The 18,783-nt window shown below is 41.9% G+C and overlaps 2 protein-coding genes across 3 annotated transcripts in view; both read left to right on the top strand.

Annotated features, from left to right (window-relative positions):
- The first annotated feature begins 5,635 nt into the window (after nt 1–5,635).
- On the top strand, nt 5,636–13,451 carry gtf2h1 (general transcription factor IIH, polypeptide 1). The gene is made up of 15 exons (XM_088996403.1): nt 5,636–5,870; nt 6,198–6,367; nt 6,442–6,634; nt 7,141–7,306; nt 7,379–7,472; nt 7,559–7,708; nt 7,791–7,870; nt 8,516–8,649; nt 8,735–8,816; nt 8,889–8,977; nt 10,567–10,684; nt 10,961–11,051; nt 11,194–11,309; nt 12,186–12,278; nt 12,745–13,451. The coding sequence occupies exons 2-15, from the start codon at nt 6,214–6,216 to the stop codon at nt 12,829–12,831; spliced, it is 1,647 nt and encodes a 548-aa protein (XP_088852529.1). The 5' UTR covers nt 5,636–5,870; nt 6,198–6,213; the 3' UTR covers nt 12,832–13,451.
- A 22-nt stretch (nt 13,452–13,473) lies between these two features.
- Nucleotides 13,474–18,783, top strand: part of hps5 (HPS5 biogenesis of lysosomal organelles complex 2 subunit 2) — a 26,212-nt gene continuing 20,902 nt past the window's right edge. The window contains exons 1-8 of one of the 2 annotated variants that reach the window (XM_088996401.1): nt 13,474–13,601; nt 14,776–14,906; nt 15,507–15,617; nt 15,732–15,796; nt 15,865–16,057; nt 17,766–17,896; nt 18,407–18,625; nt 18,727–18,783. The exon at nt 18,727–18,783 is cut by the window's right edge and continues 15 nt beyond it. In XM_088996401.1, the coding sequence (XP_088852527.1) occupies nt 14,799–14,906; nt 15,507–15,617; nt 15,732–15,796; nt 15,865–16,057; nt 17,766–17,896; nt 18,407–18,625; nt 18,727–18,783 (884 nt within the window). In that variant the 5' untranslated portion in view covers nt 13,474–13,601; nt 14,776–14,798. Of the gene's footprint in view, nt 13,607–14,775; nt 14,907–15,506; nt 15,618–15,731; nt 15,797–15,864; nt 16,058–17,765; nt 17,897–18,406; nt 18,626–18,726 lie in introns of both variants that reach the window. The other variant, XM_088996402.1, reaches the window with a different exon arrangement.

The raw sequence follows: 18,783 nt of genomic DNA, 5'->3' as shown, positions 1-18,783 counted from the left end.
ATGACTTAAAGTGTCCCAAAACTACTTCAAAATGACCTCAAAGTTTCAGTTTCAGAAGGTCCCGGCCCCTAGTTCGTGACGTCATGCCAGGACGTCGTGCCTTGCTCGAGAATCAAAACAATGGCTCAAGCTCTGTTTGAAATGGGCTGATTTGTCTGCTGGGAATTTGTGTCAACTAGTATCAAATAGTAGTCTTGGTGCAACACACAACAATTCACCATCGCGTTATTTATGTTTTTTCCTTCTGATTTCCCCATCAACACGGATCAACACGAAGTTTTCAGACCAAACAAAGTACCCAAAATGCATTGTGTGTCGCTTTCTCGGTCAGGGGCGTTCCAGACGTGACGTGACGTCAGACATCATCATCAACTCAAAAACAAGACTTTCTGAATATTCAGTGCGAGTCTTAAAACGTAAAATATAGCTATATGCCGTGGGATCTTTGTAAAATACGCTCAGTAAAAGTCATTTGAAGTGATTTTACAAATTATGGACACAACTTGTCCGGAGGCATCGGTTGTCTTTTAAAAGACCTCCCGGCACGACCATTCCTTGTCTTATGTGTTTGCTTTACCCTGATTTTGTTCCTGCTGACTTTATTTTATACAATTTGTCAATTACATCCTGCAGCTCCCTCATGCCTGCTTTTTTGGGATCCACCACCATCACCACCTTGCAAACCATGACAACAAGATGGAGAAGCTCTACTTGAGCTTGTCTTATTGTGGCAGTGGCCGTTGTTGTTGTGTTTTTTTTGTGGGGGGGGGGGGGTTGTGTTTTTTTGTTGTTGTGTTTTTTTTGGGGGGGTGTACTCAGGGTAGTTTTGATAAGAGGCTGTAGCATTCTCAATATTGTGAATGCATATTGACATTATGATGTCTCACTTCAGCGGATGCTTTTATTTTTTATAAAGTAAGCTGCTTTACATTGTTGGGTTCATACAAACAAAAATGTGTGAGTAAGAGTTCTTTGACATGTTAGATTAATGACAGTGAAATACTGTACATCTCCTTAAATGCGTTAATTTTCACATTTATTGCTTTATTTATGTCGTTTGAGGGATAAATCATTTTTGGCCTCTGTATGAATTCTAATTTAGCTTTTTTCAGCTGGTGCTGCTATGAGGGACAGTCTATTGTAGGTATTTGACACCCACAATACACTGTCTGGAAGAAAAGAATCTGTTTTAAATTAGATATTGTGATACCATGAGAGGCTAGCTCTCAGCGGGACGGGACAAGTGCAATGGACGACAGGTTTGAATACAAAGAAAAGGTTTTAATCAAGGGTTCCAGGGGGAATTAACAAGCAACAAAGGTTTGAATAGTGTCTCTTCCAATACTTATCAAAATAAAGTCTCTTCTGCTACTTAAATCCAAATAAAGTCTCTTCTGAGGTAAAACTGAAGTGGCGTCAATTCTGTCATGGGGGCTGCTATAGTAGCCAGCCATGCCTAAGAACGACCTCACCTGCTTCTTGGTAAGGGGTTGGGGCCAATCTTGTATAGCCCGTAGTTTTGCTTCTTGAGGCTTCACCAGCCCCCGTCCTATAGTGTAGCCCAGGTAGTTGGTCTCGCCAAATGCCAACCTGCACTTTTTCGGGTTCGCTGTGAGACCTGCTTTTCTGAGGGAGTCAATCACAGCTTTCACTCGGGATAAGTGACTCTCCCAGTCGGGACTCTGTATGACGACATCATCTAAGTATGCTGCTGCGTACCTCTTGTGGGGGGTGAGAATCCGGTCCATTAGGCGCTGAAACGTGGCGGGTGCTCCATGGAGACCAAACGGGAGCCTGGTGTATTGGTAGAGCCCCTCAGGTGTGGCGAAGGCTGTCTTCTCCTTTGATGCCGGGGTCAGGGGCACCTGCCAATAACCCTTTGTGAGGTCGAGAGTGGTGATGAAACGTGCGTGTCCCAGGGAGTCAATAAGATCATCAACACGAGGCATCGGGTACGCATCAAATTGAGACACCTCATTCAACTTCCGATAGTCGTTGCAGAATCGTATTGACCCGTCTGGCTTGGGAACCAACACGATCGGACTTGCCCAGGCACTTTGGGACTCCTCAATTACTCCAAGTTCCAGCATCTTCCGTATCTCCTCCTGAATAGCTGCCTTACGGGCCTCCGGCACCCGGTATGGACGTTGGTGGACTGTTTTTCCAGGTGTGGTGCGTATCTCGTGTTGCACCACGTCCGTGTGTCCAGGTATGGAGGAGAAGACGTCTTGGTTACGCTCAACCAATTCGAGGGTCATCTGGCGTTGGTGTGGGGACAAATTTGGACGTCTTCTCTGGCCGGTTCCTTCGCCTCGCTGGGGGGTAGGCAACTAAATAGCGCCTCTCTGGCATGCCATTTCTTTAGGAGGTTAACGTGATAAATCTGCTCAGGTTTCCTCTTACCAGGTTGCCTCACCTTGTAGTTTACCTCCCCCACGCGTTCGATGACCTCAAAGGGCCCCTGCCACGATGCCAGGAACTTGCACTCCACGGTTGGTACCAAGACCAGCACTCGGTCCCCTGGCTTGAACTCTCGAGGCTGGGCAGGTCTATTGTAGGAGGCTTGCTGCTGTCGTTGGGCCGCTTCCATGTGTTCTCGCACTATGGGATAAATGGCCTTCATCCTTTCCCGCATGTCCCCCACATGCTCGATGAGGGTACGTTGTCGGCACGGCTGCTCTTCCCAAGCCTCTTTGGCGATATCCAGCAGTCCCCGGGGCCTGTCAGAGTACAACAACTCAAAGGGTGAGAAACCGGTAGAAGACTGTGGTACCTCCCTCACGGCAAACAGCAAGTATGGGAGCAGTTGATCCCAGTTTCGGCCATCTTCTTTGATAACTTTCCTCATCATGGCCTTGAGTGTTGTGTTGAATCACTCTACCAATCCATCTGTCTGTGGGTGATAGATGGAGGTTCTCAGCTGCTTGACCTTGAGCAGGGCACACAGGTCCTTCATGACCTTGGACATAAAGGGGGTTCCCTGGTCGGTCAGTATCTCCTTTGGGATCCCTACCCGGCTGGCGAGAGCAAACAGTTCCTTTGCGATCTGCTTTGTGGTAGCCTTTCTGAGGGGGACAGCTTCTGGGAACCGGGTGTTATAATCCATCATTACTAAAATACCTTGTTTTAGAAGGCAAAAAATCTCATAGACACTTTTCAATTTGCATCAATGTCAAATGAATTGCTGGATTAATTCGATTTCACTGCTTCATTATGTACATTGCTTCTCTCATGTATACACTGGTTTTTGCAGAACAGCACCACTGATATTTCTTGACTTGACATTCTCAAAAATTCTTAATTGTAATAAACCCTTACCTATAGCAGATCTTTGTCTTATTTATTTTGTGCAATGTCAAGTATTCTGTCAATACATATACAGTACGAGATCCAACAGTATTTACATTTCACGTTCTTCCTGGTAAATGTGAGAATGAGTTATGTGCATTTTACTCAACCTTCCTCAACATATTTATTTTAGAAATATTTAAATTAAACTATTAGTACCACCCTGTGATGCATCAATCATAATTAATTTGAATAAATTCCTTGTCATGACTAATGATTCAAAACATATTTTGGAACTGACTGTGAATATGTTATATTGTCTGCCACCCTCTTAAAATATAGTATTTTTTTCTTAAACTCCTAAACATCTCCCTGGGGTGCTGGTCACATATGCTAAAATCAGCTACATCCTTTGTAAATAAGATATCATCAGTATTTGGTTGTTTTAAATCAGAATCAGAATCAGAATACCTTTATTCGTCCCGCAATGGGGAAATTTGCAAAAAGAGTTTGATGTTTCTCTTTATTTGTAAGTAGGTTCGTTGTCAGATCTCCCAGGCAGGTGACGCGCAGAGATTGATCGTGGCGTGGAGTTGAGCAAGTCGTGCCGTGATGTCTGTCCGAAGCCCGGCGTTAGCCGGGCGTGAGTCCGAGATGAGTCTGATATGATTCTGCCCCGTGGTTCGCCCAATCTCTCTGTCCCGCGACAGCTTCTTTTATACAATTTGCAAGCGTGTGCTATGCGTCAGGGTGATACGCACATCAAGGAGATCAAGGAATTGAAAGACATGAAAGTGTTGAAAGGCGCACTTCAAAATCATACACTCGTGTGACGCAACAGGGCTCCCCTCCTGGATCCGAAGTCTGTGAAAACGATGAAGGAAAAAGAAATAAAAACAAAAGTAATTCTGCGACATGGTGAGGCCAGGCAAGATGACGGTCACCGGGCATGGCAGGCGTCGGTGGGGTGGTTTCCGAGGAGGTTTCGTGGTGCCTGAAGTCGTTGTACGGGAGCACGGCAAAGAGTGCCCTACGACTGCCAGTTTGAGTCGATCGATGGAAACTTTCCTCGCGGCCGTCGAGTCGATGCCGGAAGGTCTTCTCACCGTGAGTTGTTCGGCTGGGATCGGTCAAATCGGAGAATCGATGAGGGATTGTGAGGACGAAGGTGCGTGGGGTTGGCCATGCTGCCGGGCACGGACAGGCGGGTCATCGGCGACGGTGGCGTTGATCGCGCTGCCATGGCGCTCTGCAGGACGCTGAGGAAGAACGCTGACGTCGGCGGCCGTGTCGGCCATGAAGCGTCTTCCCGAAGTCCGATCGTGGACATAAGCGATGTCCGACGATGTCCGATCGTGGACATATATGATGTCCGATCGTGGACATAAGCGATGTCCGACGATGTGCGATCGTGGACATATACGATGCAGCTAGTTGCAGAGTCGCCAGGCGAATTGGACGATGTCGGCCATCAGGGTGCGGCAGGTTTCACGGTGGGGTCGGGGCGCCCACGGGTGGTGGCGGCCCATCGGGAGCTCGGCTTGAGGGGTCTTGCTGTGAAGATGCCGGGTTCACGGGCGGCTGGGAAATCTGGGTCTTTCCATTTGGAGAGTTGATTGGGCTGAGGAGGAGGGAAAAAAAATCCTCCTGGCTAGCTCGCCAATAAAGAGTTTGATGTTTCTCTTTATTTGTAAGTAGGTTCGTTGTCAGATCTCCCAGGCAGGTGACGCGCAGAGATTGATCGTGGCGTGGAGTTGAGCAAGTCGTGCCGTGATGTCTGTCCGAAGCCCGGCGTTAGCCGGGCGTGAGTCCGAGATGAGTCTGATATAATTCTGCCCCGTGGTTCGCCCAATCTCTCTGTCCCGCGAAAGCTTCTTTTATACAATTTGCAAGCGTGTGCTATGCGTCAGGGTGATACGCACATCAAGGAGATCAAGGAATTGAAAGACATGAAAGTGCTGAAAGGCGCACTTCAAAATCATACACTCGTGTGACGCAACAGTTTTTCACGTTATCTTGAGAAAACTGAACAGATTAGTGAGGCCATTATTTTTGAAGGTTGACCATATGTTTTGTGATGTAATTATTTATGATCACCACATTTTAATATAGCGTAATCAATTTCACGTCATTTTATTGAATTTAACGGAATTCACAGACCCCCCCCCCCTCCCACTCATCAGACGTTGGTCATTGTAATAACAACACCCCTACAAAATATAACATTAGTTATGTGTAGAGCATGGTTGTTGTTGGTGTACGTCTATGGTGAATATGCTGTTAAATATAATGTCAATGTAATTTTTTGGGGGGAAGGGCTTTTTGCCGGCACATGAATTGAGTTTTGGTCGGAACAAATATTGCGATTGGTTTTACGGTCGGACATTTTGAATGTGACACAGTGTCAACCAGCTATGTCGGCACTCAAGTATGTCTGTTCATTATTACAGTAGTCTTCATTTATTTTAGTTTATTTTATTGCCTAATGGCTCGTTTATTTGATTCATTGCCCACATAGTATTAATTTAGAGATCATGTATTGAATAGAGGTGAAGTATCGGCATCGAGGTCTCAGTTTTAAGGTAAAGTAAGTTTTACTGTCTACTTTTGCTCGCAAGCTTTCCTTGTTCCCTGTTAGGGCTAGCTAACGTCATCCTAGCTAGCTGAGTCGATATCATTCATTTTAAATACGATAGTAAAACAATGTTACTGTGCTGTTCATATTTAGAGCACCAGAGTTCGTGTGGGGTATGCATTTCTGTTAAAATGGTGTGTCGTCAGTGACAGCATTCATCACCTTGCAAAGATGACAATCGGTGTTAATTTTCTTCAGGCTTGTTTATTCCTCTCAACCATGCATGTGTATTATTATTAAAGATCAGGAAAAATACGCTTTCCCCTCCTCCCAGTTTACACATCCGAGCCATGGCCTCGCTGTCAGAAGAGGTACTTCTGGTGGTGAAAAGGGTTCGCCAGAAGAAACAGGATGGTACTCTTTACTTGATGGCTGAACGGATAGCATGGAGTCCAGAGGGCAAGGATCGCTTTACCGTCAGCCACCTCTATGCGGATATTCGCTGTGAGAACTCCTTTTGCGTAAGCGTTATAGTCCACAAGCAACATATGATGGAGCGTTATGTCTGCTCTGTTCAGGTCAGAAAATCAGCCCGGATGGCAAAGCAAAAGTTCAACTCCAACTAGTCCTTCACTCTGGCGAGAGTACCACATTCCACTTTTCAAATGATAGCACCGCACTCAAAGACCGGGAAGCTGCGAAGGAGCTGCTCCAACAACTTCTGCCCAAGTTCAAAAAGAAAGCAAACAAGGAACTTGAGGAGAAAAACAGGTGAGTTTCTCAGGAGTAATGTGACAGAAATGTTCTTGAAAACCTGGATTGAGCACTCCAAGTGCATCCCAAATAATCTTTCACAAGAGAGAAGAAAAAACCAATTGATTATTAAACTGTGTTACTTATTAAATTTAATGTAGATTGTGCTGACGACAGAATAAAATATAGATTAACTCAGTGATTTTTATCTGTTTCAATGCTCGTTGATTTAATCTATTGCTTCCCTTTCAATTTCTCAATTTTAGGCTTGTAAAATCATATTTCACAACGTAAACACAAACATGATTCAAATATTTAGTCCACCTCGACCAGTATGAATGGAGAGTCAATTCATAAACTGCACTATGCAAAACTAAACATTGCTTTACAGCATGTTATCAGACATTCACTACCAATCAAATTTGGACACACTTTTTGTCTGTGTGCAAAAACATACCATGTATAACCGCGGTGAAACCCTTGACTGGTATTGTATGTTTCTATTGTTTCTTGTTAACTCGTAGGATGCTTCAAGAAGATCCGGTGCTTTTTCAGCTCTATAAAGATTTAGTGGTCAGCCAAGTGATCAGTGCTGAGGAATTCTGGGCAAACCGATTGGGAGGCCTAAACCACACAGACCCTGCAGTATGCAACAGTAAACAGGAAGTTGGTGTTTCTGGAGCTTTTTTGGTGAGTGATTCACTCAAAACTTTTTGATCCTGAATTTCAGCTGTGTTTTTAAGCATTTTTTTATCTCTGTAGGCAGACATACGGCCTCAAACAGATGGCTGCAATGGCTTGAGATATAATCTGACAGCTGATATAATTGAGTCAATCTTCAGAACCTATCCTGCAGGTAAATATGGCTGTAACTCTTTCTTTGTATACGTACGTACATCTACATGTGTATACAATCAATATCAACTCCATTTGGTGTCGCAGTGAAACAGAAGTATTGTGAGAGTGTGCCTCACCACTTGACCGAAAAAGAGTTCTGGACACGCTTCTTCCAGTCACAGTATTTTCACAGAGATCGCATCAACACCAGCACACAGGACATCTTCACAGAATGCGCCAAGCTTGATGAAAAAGGTAGACTGCAAATTGTACTAGTTAAAGGTGGGATCCTAGATATGTCATTATTTTATATGTAAAATATTGTGTTGCCATGAAGGTTTAAAATCAATGGTGGTCCAAGGAGTTAAGAACCCCCTGGTTGACCTGCAATCATTAGAAGATAAATCATTGGATGAGGTAAGAGTTTCCGGAATGACGGCAGTTAATTTCATGAAAATGATTTAAATATTGTGGAAAATAAATTTAAAACAATCTCTTCCGGGACCTTGGTTGATCTCTGATTTGTTCAGATTTGTTTCCCCATGTGAGATAATGTAAATTGAACGAATCCCGGCCAGAGTCAATCATTTCAGATGGCCAAAGAATAATATTTTACTACAGATTTTATGGTGATAGATAAGGAAAAATATCATGAATGGATGAACTGAAGTCTTGCCTCAGATGTGACCTTTAATATCTCATACATGTATAGTTTTCCCCCCCAGTCTTTTTCAATTCTTGCAAATAAAACCCCATAAAAGAAAAAAAAACACGCAAAGAAGTAGCGTTTTAGGCAATGGATATTTGAATACAAATGATGAGGCAAAACATGTAGACAGACAAGTTTATTCTCAGACCTAATATGATTGAGTCCTACTTAAAACACCACAAGGCATGTTTAACTGAATGAGCAGCACAATGAAGATTAAATCAAGATGCACAAACTGTTTTATGAATACTTTTTTCACATTATTAATCTGTGTTTATCAAATCAAATATCCTAACGACCTATATTTGATATTGAAAACCCCCCTTTCTGTCTTCTGCTTGTCTTTGTTACAGGGTTACGGTGTGTGCACCCCACTGCCCTCCACTTCAAATTCAAACCGAACAGTAAAGGAGAGCAGCAACTACGCCATTATAAAACGCTTCAACCATCACAGTGCAATGGTGCTGGCGGCAGGCTCACGCAAAGGGTAGAAATATAAATTGAGAAAGAATATCGGTTTCTTTTTGAAGAAGGCTCCCTCATTTGAAGGTTTCACTGCCGCTGTTTTCAAGGGAGAATGACCAGGGTAGCGAGACGAGCAGCACTGACGGAAACTCGCGGGATTCTGACCTCTTTCAGCCTCCCATCAAGAAGGTAAATGAGTTATGGTATTTTTTTTTGGGACAGACAATGTACAGAATCACAAATGTTTCCAATGTTACTCAGGTAAAATTACAAGAAGCCATAGAGTATGAGGATTTGCAAAGGGAAAAGGGACCAAATGTGGTTGCATTAAACCTCAAAAAGTCAGACAGGTGAGCATTATTTCCCTTTTGGCTTGCTATGCAGACGCTACCCAACTTACGAACTTTTGAGTTACGAATAACGGTACATATGAACATTTTTGCGGGTATGTGGAAAAATGTTTGGACAGACATGCTGTAAGTTAGATTTTGTATTGCAAGCCTTTTTCCGGCCGAGCTCGCTTGCGATTGGCTGCATATTGTGTACACGCACCCACACAGACACATTAAAGGTTTCAAGGGCAGGATGTTTACACGACGGACGCCAAGGCTGACCAATCAGCGCCCCAGCTATGCTGAAGTGCAGCCGAGTTCAGGCACCGATCTGCCTCGCTCGCTTACGATTGGTTGTGTAGAGTATGTGGGCGGGGAAGAAATCCCTCTTCCCAGTTTACTCTCCAGGAGGACGTGATGCATAACAAAAAAAGAATGGCTGCTGGCACGGAATTACGTGTATGTGTGAATTTATTTTTTGACTGTTACAGTGTCTGTGTTTTATACTTCCCCGTTCAGTGTTTGACTTAAAGGACAACAACACCATTTTTTGTTTCCAAACTGACATCAGAAAAACGTTTTATAGCATCTAAAGTACTCGAAACACACAGGCTGATATTTTTAGTCAAATGAATCACACCAATAAAAATGACTTAACGTGTGCCAAAACTACTTCAAAATGACCTCAAGGTTTCAGTTTCAGAAGGTCCCGCCCCCTTGTTCGTGACATCACGCCAGGACGTCTTGCCTTGCTCGAGAATCAAAACAATGGCTTCAGATTCTGAAAAGATGCTTTCTTGTTACTCATCCAGTTATGAATATGATTCAAATAGTTCTGAAGAGGAAAGCATAAATGTTTGCAATCGATTAAAGAAGTCCTCCCATATCAATTCGAGCCATCAGGACTCCAATGTAGCATCCCAGAAAATGCACAAGATGGCGCCCAAGCTCTGTTGGAAATGGGCTTATTTGTCCGCTGGGAATTTGTGTCAACTTACACCTTCTTTATGCATGTTACCGCAATTGGCTGTGACACACAACGATTCGCCATCGCGTTATTTGTGTAGTTTTCCTTCTAATCTCGCGATCAACACGGTGTTTTCAGACAAAAAAAAAAAGTACCCAAAATGCATTGTGTGTCGCTTTCTCGGTCAGGGGCGTTCCAAATGTGACGTCACCAACTCGAAAACAAGACTTCCTGAATATTCAGCGCAAGTCTTAAAACGTAAAATATAGCTATATGCGGGGGAATCTTATTAAAATATGCTCAGTAGAAGTCATTTGAAGTGATTTTACAAATTATGGACGCAACTTGTCCGGAGGTGTCTGTTGTCCTTTAAAGATACATTCCATACAAAATATAACACTGAAGCAACCTACGAACAAATTCACCTTACGAACAACTGCTCGAAACGTACCTCGTTCGTAAGGTGGGGAGAGTCTGTACTCTCACAATTGGCACCTTCGTGAACAATCGAAACCTGACATTAGATAATGCTAAAATCGATCTCTTTTTGAAATGTTTTTATTCTTCTCCGGAGTGTTTTTCATGTCGTTGTTTCACTGCGAGACTAATAAAGGCCAATCCAATTCCTTTTCTCCCATAGGTATGCTCATGGGCCGGTGCCTCTTCAGTCTCTCAAGTACACAACAAGCCAAGAAATCATCAACTCCGTCAACCACATCCGCCACGAGATGGCCAATTACAAACCCAACCTAACTCAGGTAAACCGGGGCGCTCTCTATTAAATAGATCTGACCTTGCGCAACTTTTCATCAAGTAGTGTTGTTGTTGTTTGGAGAGCAGTACTCCATGACAAGCTGCTTCTTCTGAAAAAAGAATCCCCGCTGGATTTAATTTCACATAATTGCAATATACCAAACTGTGGGCAATGGTGTATCTTCTACCAAGTCCACATCAAATACTTCTTAGTTTGGATCTTATGAGTTCTGCATTAAATCAGGTCTCGCAAATATCTTGAGCACAGTTCCTCTATGCAGGTCTTGTCCAGCGCAGCAGCAACGTCCGCCATTGCGGCACTTTCTCCCGGCGGCCTCCTCATGCAGACGGGATCGCAGCAAGCCATAAATCGTACGCCATTTTGGATTTGCTGAATCTCATTGGAAAACAATCTACTTCCTCTGATAGAATATGTTGAGGCCCCCCCCCCCAAAAAAAAGCAGAAAAAAAATCAGTTGTTTTCTCTTTTTCCCCCCATATGCAATACTCACAGAGATGGTACCGTCTGACATACAAGGGGAACTGAAGCATCTTTATACAGCTGCTGGAGAGTTGTTGAGACACTTCTGGTCCTGTTTTCCCGTCAATACGCCATTTTTGGAGGAGAAGGTGACTCATCACATGGTGTCCCATCCTGTTTCATTTTGGCTGATTTTACACAGCGGATGAGAGCATGAACTCATTCACTGCCAAAAATGTGTCCATTCCAGTGCCAGGGTTTTAGTCATTTTCATTCAAATTCCAGGACCCACTGAATATTGAGTTTTAGGACGACAAACATTCAATACAGCGTTAGAAACCTTAGACTCTCTTCTTTCATCAGAAAAAAAATCCTGAATTATATGGGTGTGGAGTTATATGGCCTTGAAATGAGGGTGGCTGTCCAAAATACAATGCAATACATATATATTGGTTTATATAGCACTTTAACAACAGCTGAAGCTGGAACAAAGCGCTAACATGGGAAAAAAGTGTAATCCTGCCCCCTTGTGGCAGGGAAACAACATTGTCAGAGGTCTGGCCAACGTTTTATCGGCACCCCTTCAAGAAAAACCAAAACCGAACAATTTCGGGAATGGCACTTCTACGTTACATTTCCAATTCCCAAATAAATTCGGGAATGGCAGTAAATGAGTTAGCATACCAGACAATTTGGTTATCCTGACTGACACTTTTGAAATAGTCACTTGGCTGAAATGACCTTTAATGCCATTATGAAGCTATGAATCATAATTTATGATTAATGATATTCATTGATCTGAAGAAACTGATCATGTTTGTGACTTCTCCCAATAATTAGGAAACAACCATCCAAATACACCACAATTTTCTGTCATTCGCTGCCAGTGTTTACATTTTCAAATTATATCTGCTCCAACATTTATCGAAAATCACAATGTCTCATCTTTTTGTTTTGACTGGGCCACTTGTTGCCCGAGGGCATCATGTAACTCACCCCTGATGTTTATGTGTTATTTTCAACAGTTGATTAAAATGAAGTCCAACCTCGAGAGGTTTCAGACGACCAAGCTTTGTCCTTTTCAAGAAAAGATTCAACGTCAATACCTTAATAAAAACGTAAGTATCTTTTTCACCTGACTCACAGTCTGTACAGTAATGGAAGAGTTTTGAATGTAGGAGATTGAGAAGACATTTACTTTACTCAAAGTATATTTGCATTTTATGAATACAACATTTTAATTCCCATAGCTTTACCAATCTTCTGCAACAAACAAAGTTGTTATGTGAATTAGCTAATGATAACTGGAAAAACTACATCGGGTTTGATTTATTTGATTGGGTAGAGAATTTTGTAACTCTAAAAGCTCGCACAGCCGCTTAACAAAAACGAATGGCATCTTTACAAACAACCTCAGCAAATATTTGAGTAGTTAACTGGGAGTGTTGACACATCATTCAGTTTATCCACTGATGACTGAATAGTTTTCAGATAAAGATTCAGCATCTTACAATGACATTGAAACACTACTGTATTTAGGAAGTAATGTCCTTTATTCATCTTTTTTTATTGACACCCTTGCAGCTCACAGCGCACTTAGAGCAAATGCTACAGACTGCATACAGCAAATTCCACGTCTGGCAAACACGTCGTATGCTGAGGAAAACCTGAGGCCGGATGCATTGTTGGTGAAAGATAAGACAACGTGGGAAAAGATCTCCCGTGGAGGACTTAGGCGCCCGATGAGACAATAAATCGCAGCCAGGTGGATTCACGGCAGGCTCGTGATGAAGACATCAACGGATGCTGCTGCCGCTGCTGCCTCATCAGTTAACGTTTATGAGAGGCAAGCGGCATTTTAGGCACAAAAAAACTTGTTTCTTACTCTTTGTTTTCTTTCTATGGATGAGAGATTGGGTTCATTCAGTATTGGGAGTTTTATAATGGTACATTTACTGTATGACCACATTTCTCATAGAAATCATGCTAACTGAAGGTGACAGGCAGAAGACTGTCAATGTTTTATTAGTGTGGAAGAAATCCATCCAGGAAAAGGACAAAGAATGAAAAAAGTGTTCCAGATATAGTGAATTTAGCAATATTCTAATACCACCTCACACTGGAGAGTGATGGGTGTGTCTGAGACATGTTTAACACTGTCTGCACTGTACTGTATATATGAAACATTACTCGAGATGAAAGAGGTAAAGTGTTTTTGTTGGTAGCTGCAGCCCGGTGATTTGGATGCATCCCTTCTTTTCAGGGAGAAAAATAAACGTCATCTTAAGAGAGTTGGCTTTTTTCTTCCAATTTGCGGATTCTTCGTGAGGCGTGTCGCCCACCCACTTAAGATGCAAAACATGCCCAGTAGTACGCACGCTTTCAGGAAGTCAACTCTTCGCCAGCTGATGGAGGCTGGGCACTCGGTTGCAGCTCCCACGGTAACGTGAGTGATTTTCTCGAAAAAAGCGGTGCTACCCAAAGATGCGAGGCGGACAACATACTGTTCATGTATCTTTGTGCTTACAGTTAGCATGTCATCATTTTACATGAACGATTAATTTAACAAAAAAACAGCTAGCATTCTCGATATCGTTATCAAATAAAGTCAGTGAAGAAAATTAAAACAATGAATTTTTATTTTCAACATTCCTAAAGTACGCTGACTTTATATCGAGCTGTCGTTTAGTTTTATAAAGAGCAGTTTTAATTTCCAGGGTCAGCAGACGTACGTGTGTGTGGTCTCGTGACCGACTCGCCCCTTGAGGTTGTTTGCGAGAGCCATGTAAACGAAAGAAACACTGTGTCTAGATGAAATTTAATTACATTTGTTTGTATGTGAGAATCCGTCAATTGTTTTTTATCGAACTAACTATACAGCCACGGTATATGACGTCACTTTTACTTGGTTTAAAATTTGACTGTACACCACTTCCTGGTATGGTCAGTCACGTGACACGTATTTTTTTGGGGTTTGGTGTACGATATTAGAAAATTGGTTCATAACCTATGCTAATAAAAAATGTTGTTGCTACTTCTTCAACAGAACGTTTCCTAAGCTGCAGCGACATTTTCTTTTGACCACGTTATGTAACTGAACTTTTCCTGTTTTGGTTGCATTAGTCACTTTAAAAAATAATCAGCTACTTTTATAATCCAGCTTTAATAAAATACCCAAGGGAATCCAGGATAATTTAGTCGTAATTTATTCCAAATCAAAGTTGGGTTCGGATTTATAAATATTAATGTTCAGACTGTTTTGTAGGTCAGAAATCATGCTAAAACGCAAGATACTGTATTCACCTATTTACAGTAGATCAACCAATTAAAAGAAAACGTCAGCTGCTTCTTTTAACTTTTTCAATTTCTAAATATGGAGCTTTTACCTTTTAGTTACGTTTTGTGTTTAACTTTAAAATGTGTAGTGTTTACAGTTTCCTTTTTTCAATCCAGCTATGTTACGTTGACTGTGTGGGCTTATACTTGTATAACCAGAGTCATGGCTGACCAATTTGAGGGACTTAAAAACCCTGCTGAGAGTCATATGATTCCACAGTGTATGTGACCAAGCACAAACGCGACTCGTAGAAACTCTTGTTTCTTGCTCTTTTCCAGTTGTGGATGACCAGTGAGAGAAGATGCCTCGGATAGCAGTTGTACCAGATGTCCACAGTCATGTCCTGGCAGAATTCGACTGCCTCGACCCTTTGCTCTCCACTCTACGCTTAGACTCTAGCAGGCTCAAGGTAGATATAATCACATGTGATCAAATTATGGATTACCATGAAGTTCGAACGTTATTTTTCTCCAATTTAAGCAAAGGCACATTTTATTTGGGGAATATCCTTCATTTCAGGAGGGTCCATGTTTAGTTTCTCTTTACCTTATCAAGATGGAATCTACTCTTTTCACAAGCTCTATATTGAAGCGTTAAATAAATATATTTTGCGGAAAGAAATAATAAATCTCCACTCTTTATATCATTAGGATCAGAAGTTAAGCACCGCCCCAACCCAATCATGCAAAAAAATGTGACAAATGACTAAGTGCTTTGTCCTTTTTAGAATATTGGATGGTTGTAGTTTATCCCAGCTAAATTTGGAGAATTAGCAGTGTACTTGGATTGTATTGGATTTATCTTTATTAGTCTCGCAGTGGAGAAATTTACATTTCACAGCAGCAAAGTTATGAAAGGAATGAAAGAAGTAGTACTTCCTGCTGCTTTTAGGTCTTTTGAAGCAGATTTATTCCAAATTGTTTATTCATCAATTTGTAACAGTCAAATCGAATGAGGCCTAAAACTTTACACCAATATGACTGTGTATTTCCATTGTGTTTTGTTTCAGTGTACATGCTTGGCTGTTTCGAGAAAGTGGCTAGCGTTAGGAACATCAGCTGGAGGGTTGCACCTGATTCAGAGGGAAGGCTGGAAACAAAGGCTTATACTTACTCACAAGGTAGTATGGGAGACATTATTGCCAGTTACCTCATTGATACACATTCTAATTTCATAAAAAGTCATTCATGATTATTATTATTCCTGATTATATATTACATGGCCTGCCTGTCAGGAAGGATCTATTACTCAGGTGTCGTGCTGTCCACATGATGAAGACTTTATTGCTCTTGCAACAAGGTAAAAGTCATCCACAACATGTATTTTACACCTCATCCTCTCTCTATAATTGACAATGTGTGGTCCAGTCAGGGTCTTGTGGTTGTGTGGGAGCTGCAGCTGGAGCGCCGTGGACGTCCAGAGAGAGTGAGTGTGTCCTGGGAGCATAGAGGCCAGAACATCACCGCGCTCTGTTGGGACACCAATGCGCTGAAGGTGTTTATCGGAGACACAACGGGGAAGGTGTCTTCTCTCCGGGCAGGATCCTCTAAGATGGGAAAGGTACTGCCAACAAAGTGTTGTGACCTGATTCGTTTTTTATCCTTTCGTTCAGGATTTTTAAATAAACATTTCTGGCGAGTAAAATGAACACTGAAAGGACAACCGACATCACTTTTTTGTTTTTTAACTGACACCAGAAAAACGTTTTATAGCATCTAAAATACCCAAAACATGCAGTATGATATTTTTAGTCAAATGCAAAACACCAATAAAAATGACTTAGTGTCCGAAATCTGCAAAAAAAAAATCAGAAAGTCCCGCCCCCAGTTCGTGACGTCATGCCAAGACGTCTTGCATTGCTAGTGAATCAAAACAATGGTTTCAGATTCGCAGAATATGCTTTCTTGTTACTCATCCAGTTATGAATATCAATCAAATAGTTCTGAATAGGAAAGCATACATGTTTGCAATCGATTAAAGAATTTATTTTTGCCATTTTGAGGCAACATTGGGGGAAAATCTCTCACCCAAAAAAGAGGCACAAAATGGCGACCTCCTGTGGCCACCTCCGTTTCCACAGGCTGATAAAATCCTTAGTAGGAGCTTGGACGCCCTCTTCTGGCCTCCTGGTAGCTTTTGGGTGCAAAACGAGGTCCCCAGACCAAACAGGTACAGCAAAATACATTGATGTGATGGAAGGACCGCTACAATGCGTCTTTTTTACGGTCAAGGGCGGTCCTTTTGTGACGTCACGTACGGACTTGTCACCAACTCAAAAATAAGGCTTCCTGAATATTCAGCGCGAGTCTTAAAACGTAATCTATAGCTATATGCGGTGAAATCTTTGGAAAATACGCTCAGTAGAAGTCATTTGAAGCCATTTTACAAATTATGGACACAACTTGTCCGGAGATGTTGGTTGTCCTTTAAGTTTGCCAAATTTAAAGTAGGTATATTCATACTGTACTCAGTTAAAAATAAGTGATTTTTGCCGTTTAGACTGCTGCTATAGCCTGTAGTGGACGTTGGAACCTATAAAATAGAAGATGCAACCGCAACTGTCAGGCTCTCCTTCTCCGTATTCATTTTTTGATCACACATCTTTTTCCAATTTCCCTATGTGGCCTGAAAACAAATCAAAAATGGGACCGGGGATTGTGGCACATTACAGTATTAGTAGAACAATGAAAAGGTTTCTTCAGCCGTCATCTGTACTTCTTTCAAGGTGTCGGACGTTTCGCTCCTCATACGAAGAGCTTTGTCAGCGAACTAAAGTTTTACTGGTAACCCTGGCCCTATATATAGCCCTAATGAACAGAGGTGATGGTGCGAGAGCAATGGACTACTCCCTGAAGGTAATCTGATTACTTCTTTTGTTCTGTTTGATTACCTCTAATGTTCTATGCCTGGCTCTGATTGCCCTATTAGCTCTGGTATCATCTCATCCACCTTAGAGCAGGGACCTATAAGAGCAGAAGTCTGGGACCGTCACCTCTGTCAATTAGGGATGTGTATATATATATATATATATATAGGGCCAGCGTTAGCAGCACAACTTTAATTCGCTGATGAAGCTCTTCGGATGAGGAGCGAAACGTACAGAGATGTCTGAAGAAACATTTTCATTGATGGACCACTCCTGCACGAATGAGAGTCTACACAGAAGTATTAGTAGAAGTACATTTTTGGAATGTCTTTAACTAGATTTTGTTGGAATTTTACAATATTTATTGATGATTATTTATTTCCATTTTTTTTTATTGTGCAGGGTTCAGGATTCGTTATGTTTCCTATTCAGACAGTCACCACTGTTGACTCCAAAGTGGTTCAACTTGGGTACCAGGACAATCGGCTGCTTGTGTCTTCTCTCAGGCGCTGTTACCTCTGTGATACAGAAAAGTGAGTCGGATCATGATTGCTTTGAGTAAGGCTCAACGTTTTTCATTACTGATACAGACGCTCCCCAACTTACGAACAAGATACGTTTCGAACAGTTGTTCGTAAGGTGAATTCGTTTGTAAGTTGCTTAGTGCTATATCTTTTATGGAATGTATATTTAAGGTGTATATAAGTATGTTTAAGGTTTATATAAGTATGTTAAACGGTTATGTAAGTAACTTGTATTGGTCTATACTGAAAAATAAACATTTAATAAAATATATGCTCTATAAAGATATATACGTGTACACTGAGAGAATATTACAGATGTTACTACAAAAATGTTTGTATGTACCTATGTTCGTAAGTAGGGGAGTATGTGTCACTACTTCTCCTGTCGTGATTAATGCAAAGTGCAACCAATTTGTCACATACTTCTGAAATGTTTTGTCATCATATAATTGTGGGTGTTTTTTTTTTTTTTTTTTAAATCAAATCATCTTTCTTCATGCTTTTACATCCCGTCGCCAGGGAGAAGTTTTGGCGCGTGGGCAACAAGGAGCGTGACGGGGAGTATGGAGCTTGTTTTTTTCCTCAGAACAGGGGATTGATGATGGGTCAACCCCCGCTGCTTTACTGCGCCCGGCCAGGATCCCGGATATGGGAAGCCAGTTTTAATGGCGATGTTTTAAGCACACAGCAATTCAAACAGGTCCTCAACTGCCCTCCTTTACCTCTTATCACATCCAGGTAATAACCACCAGGTCTTTGAGGTAAAGTGACCTGCTAACTTGCTTAAAACAACTTTGAGTGTCATAACACTAATGTTTAAAACCCAATGTCTCCTACAGAAATGAGCCACAATACAATCCTAGCCAGAAGAGCCCCCAATCAATTGCCTTCCCAAA

Source organism: Hippocampus bargibanti, linkage group LG05 (genome assembly GCF_051943395.1).
Source record: "Hippocampus bargibanti isolate YZ-2025 linkage group LG05, ASM5194339v1, whole genome shotgun sequence".
NCBI lineage: Eukaryota > Metazoa > Chordata > Actinopteri > Syngnathiformes > Syngnathidae > Hippocampus > Hippocampus bargibanti.
Note: the sequence above shows the minus strand (reverse complement) of the source record. Positions and strands in the feature narration are given on the sequence as shown.

Bases quoted from the DNA above. Each gene is read 5' to 3' on its own strand.
- gtf2h1 (XM_088996403.1), top strand. From the start codon at position 6,214: ATGGCCTCGCTGTCAGAAGAGGTACTTCTGGTGGTGAAAAGGGTTCGC. The intron at 8,650-8,734 runs GTAGAAATATAA...GCTGTTTTCAAG, and splicing joins GCGGCAGGCTCACGCAAAGG to GGAGAATGACCAGGGTAGCG. The intron at 12,279-12,744 runs GTAAGTATCTTT...ACACCCTTGCAG, and splicing joins GTCAATACCTTAATAAAAAC to CTCACAGCGCACTTAGAGCA.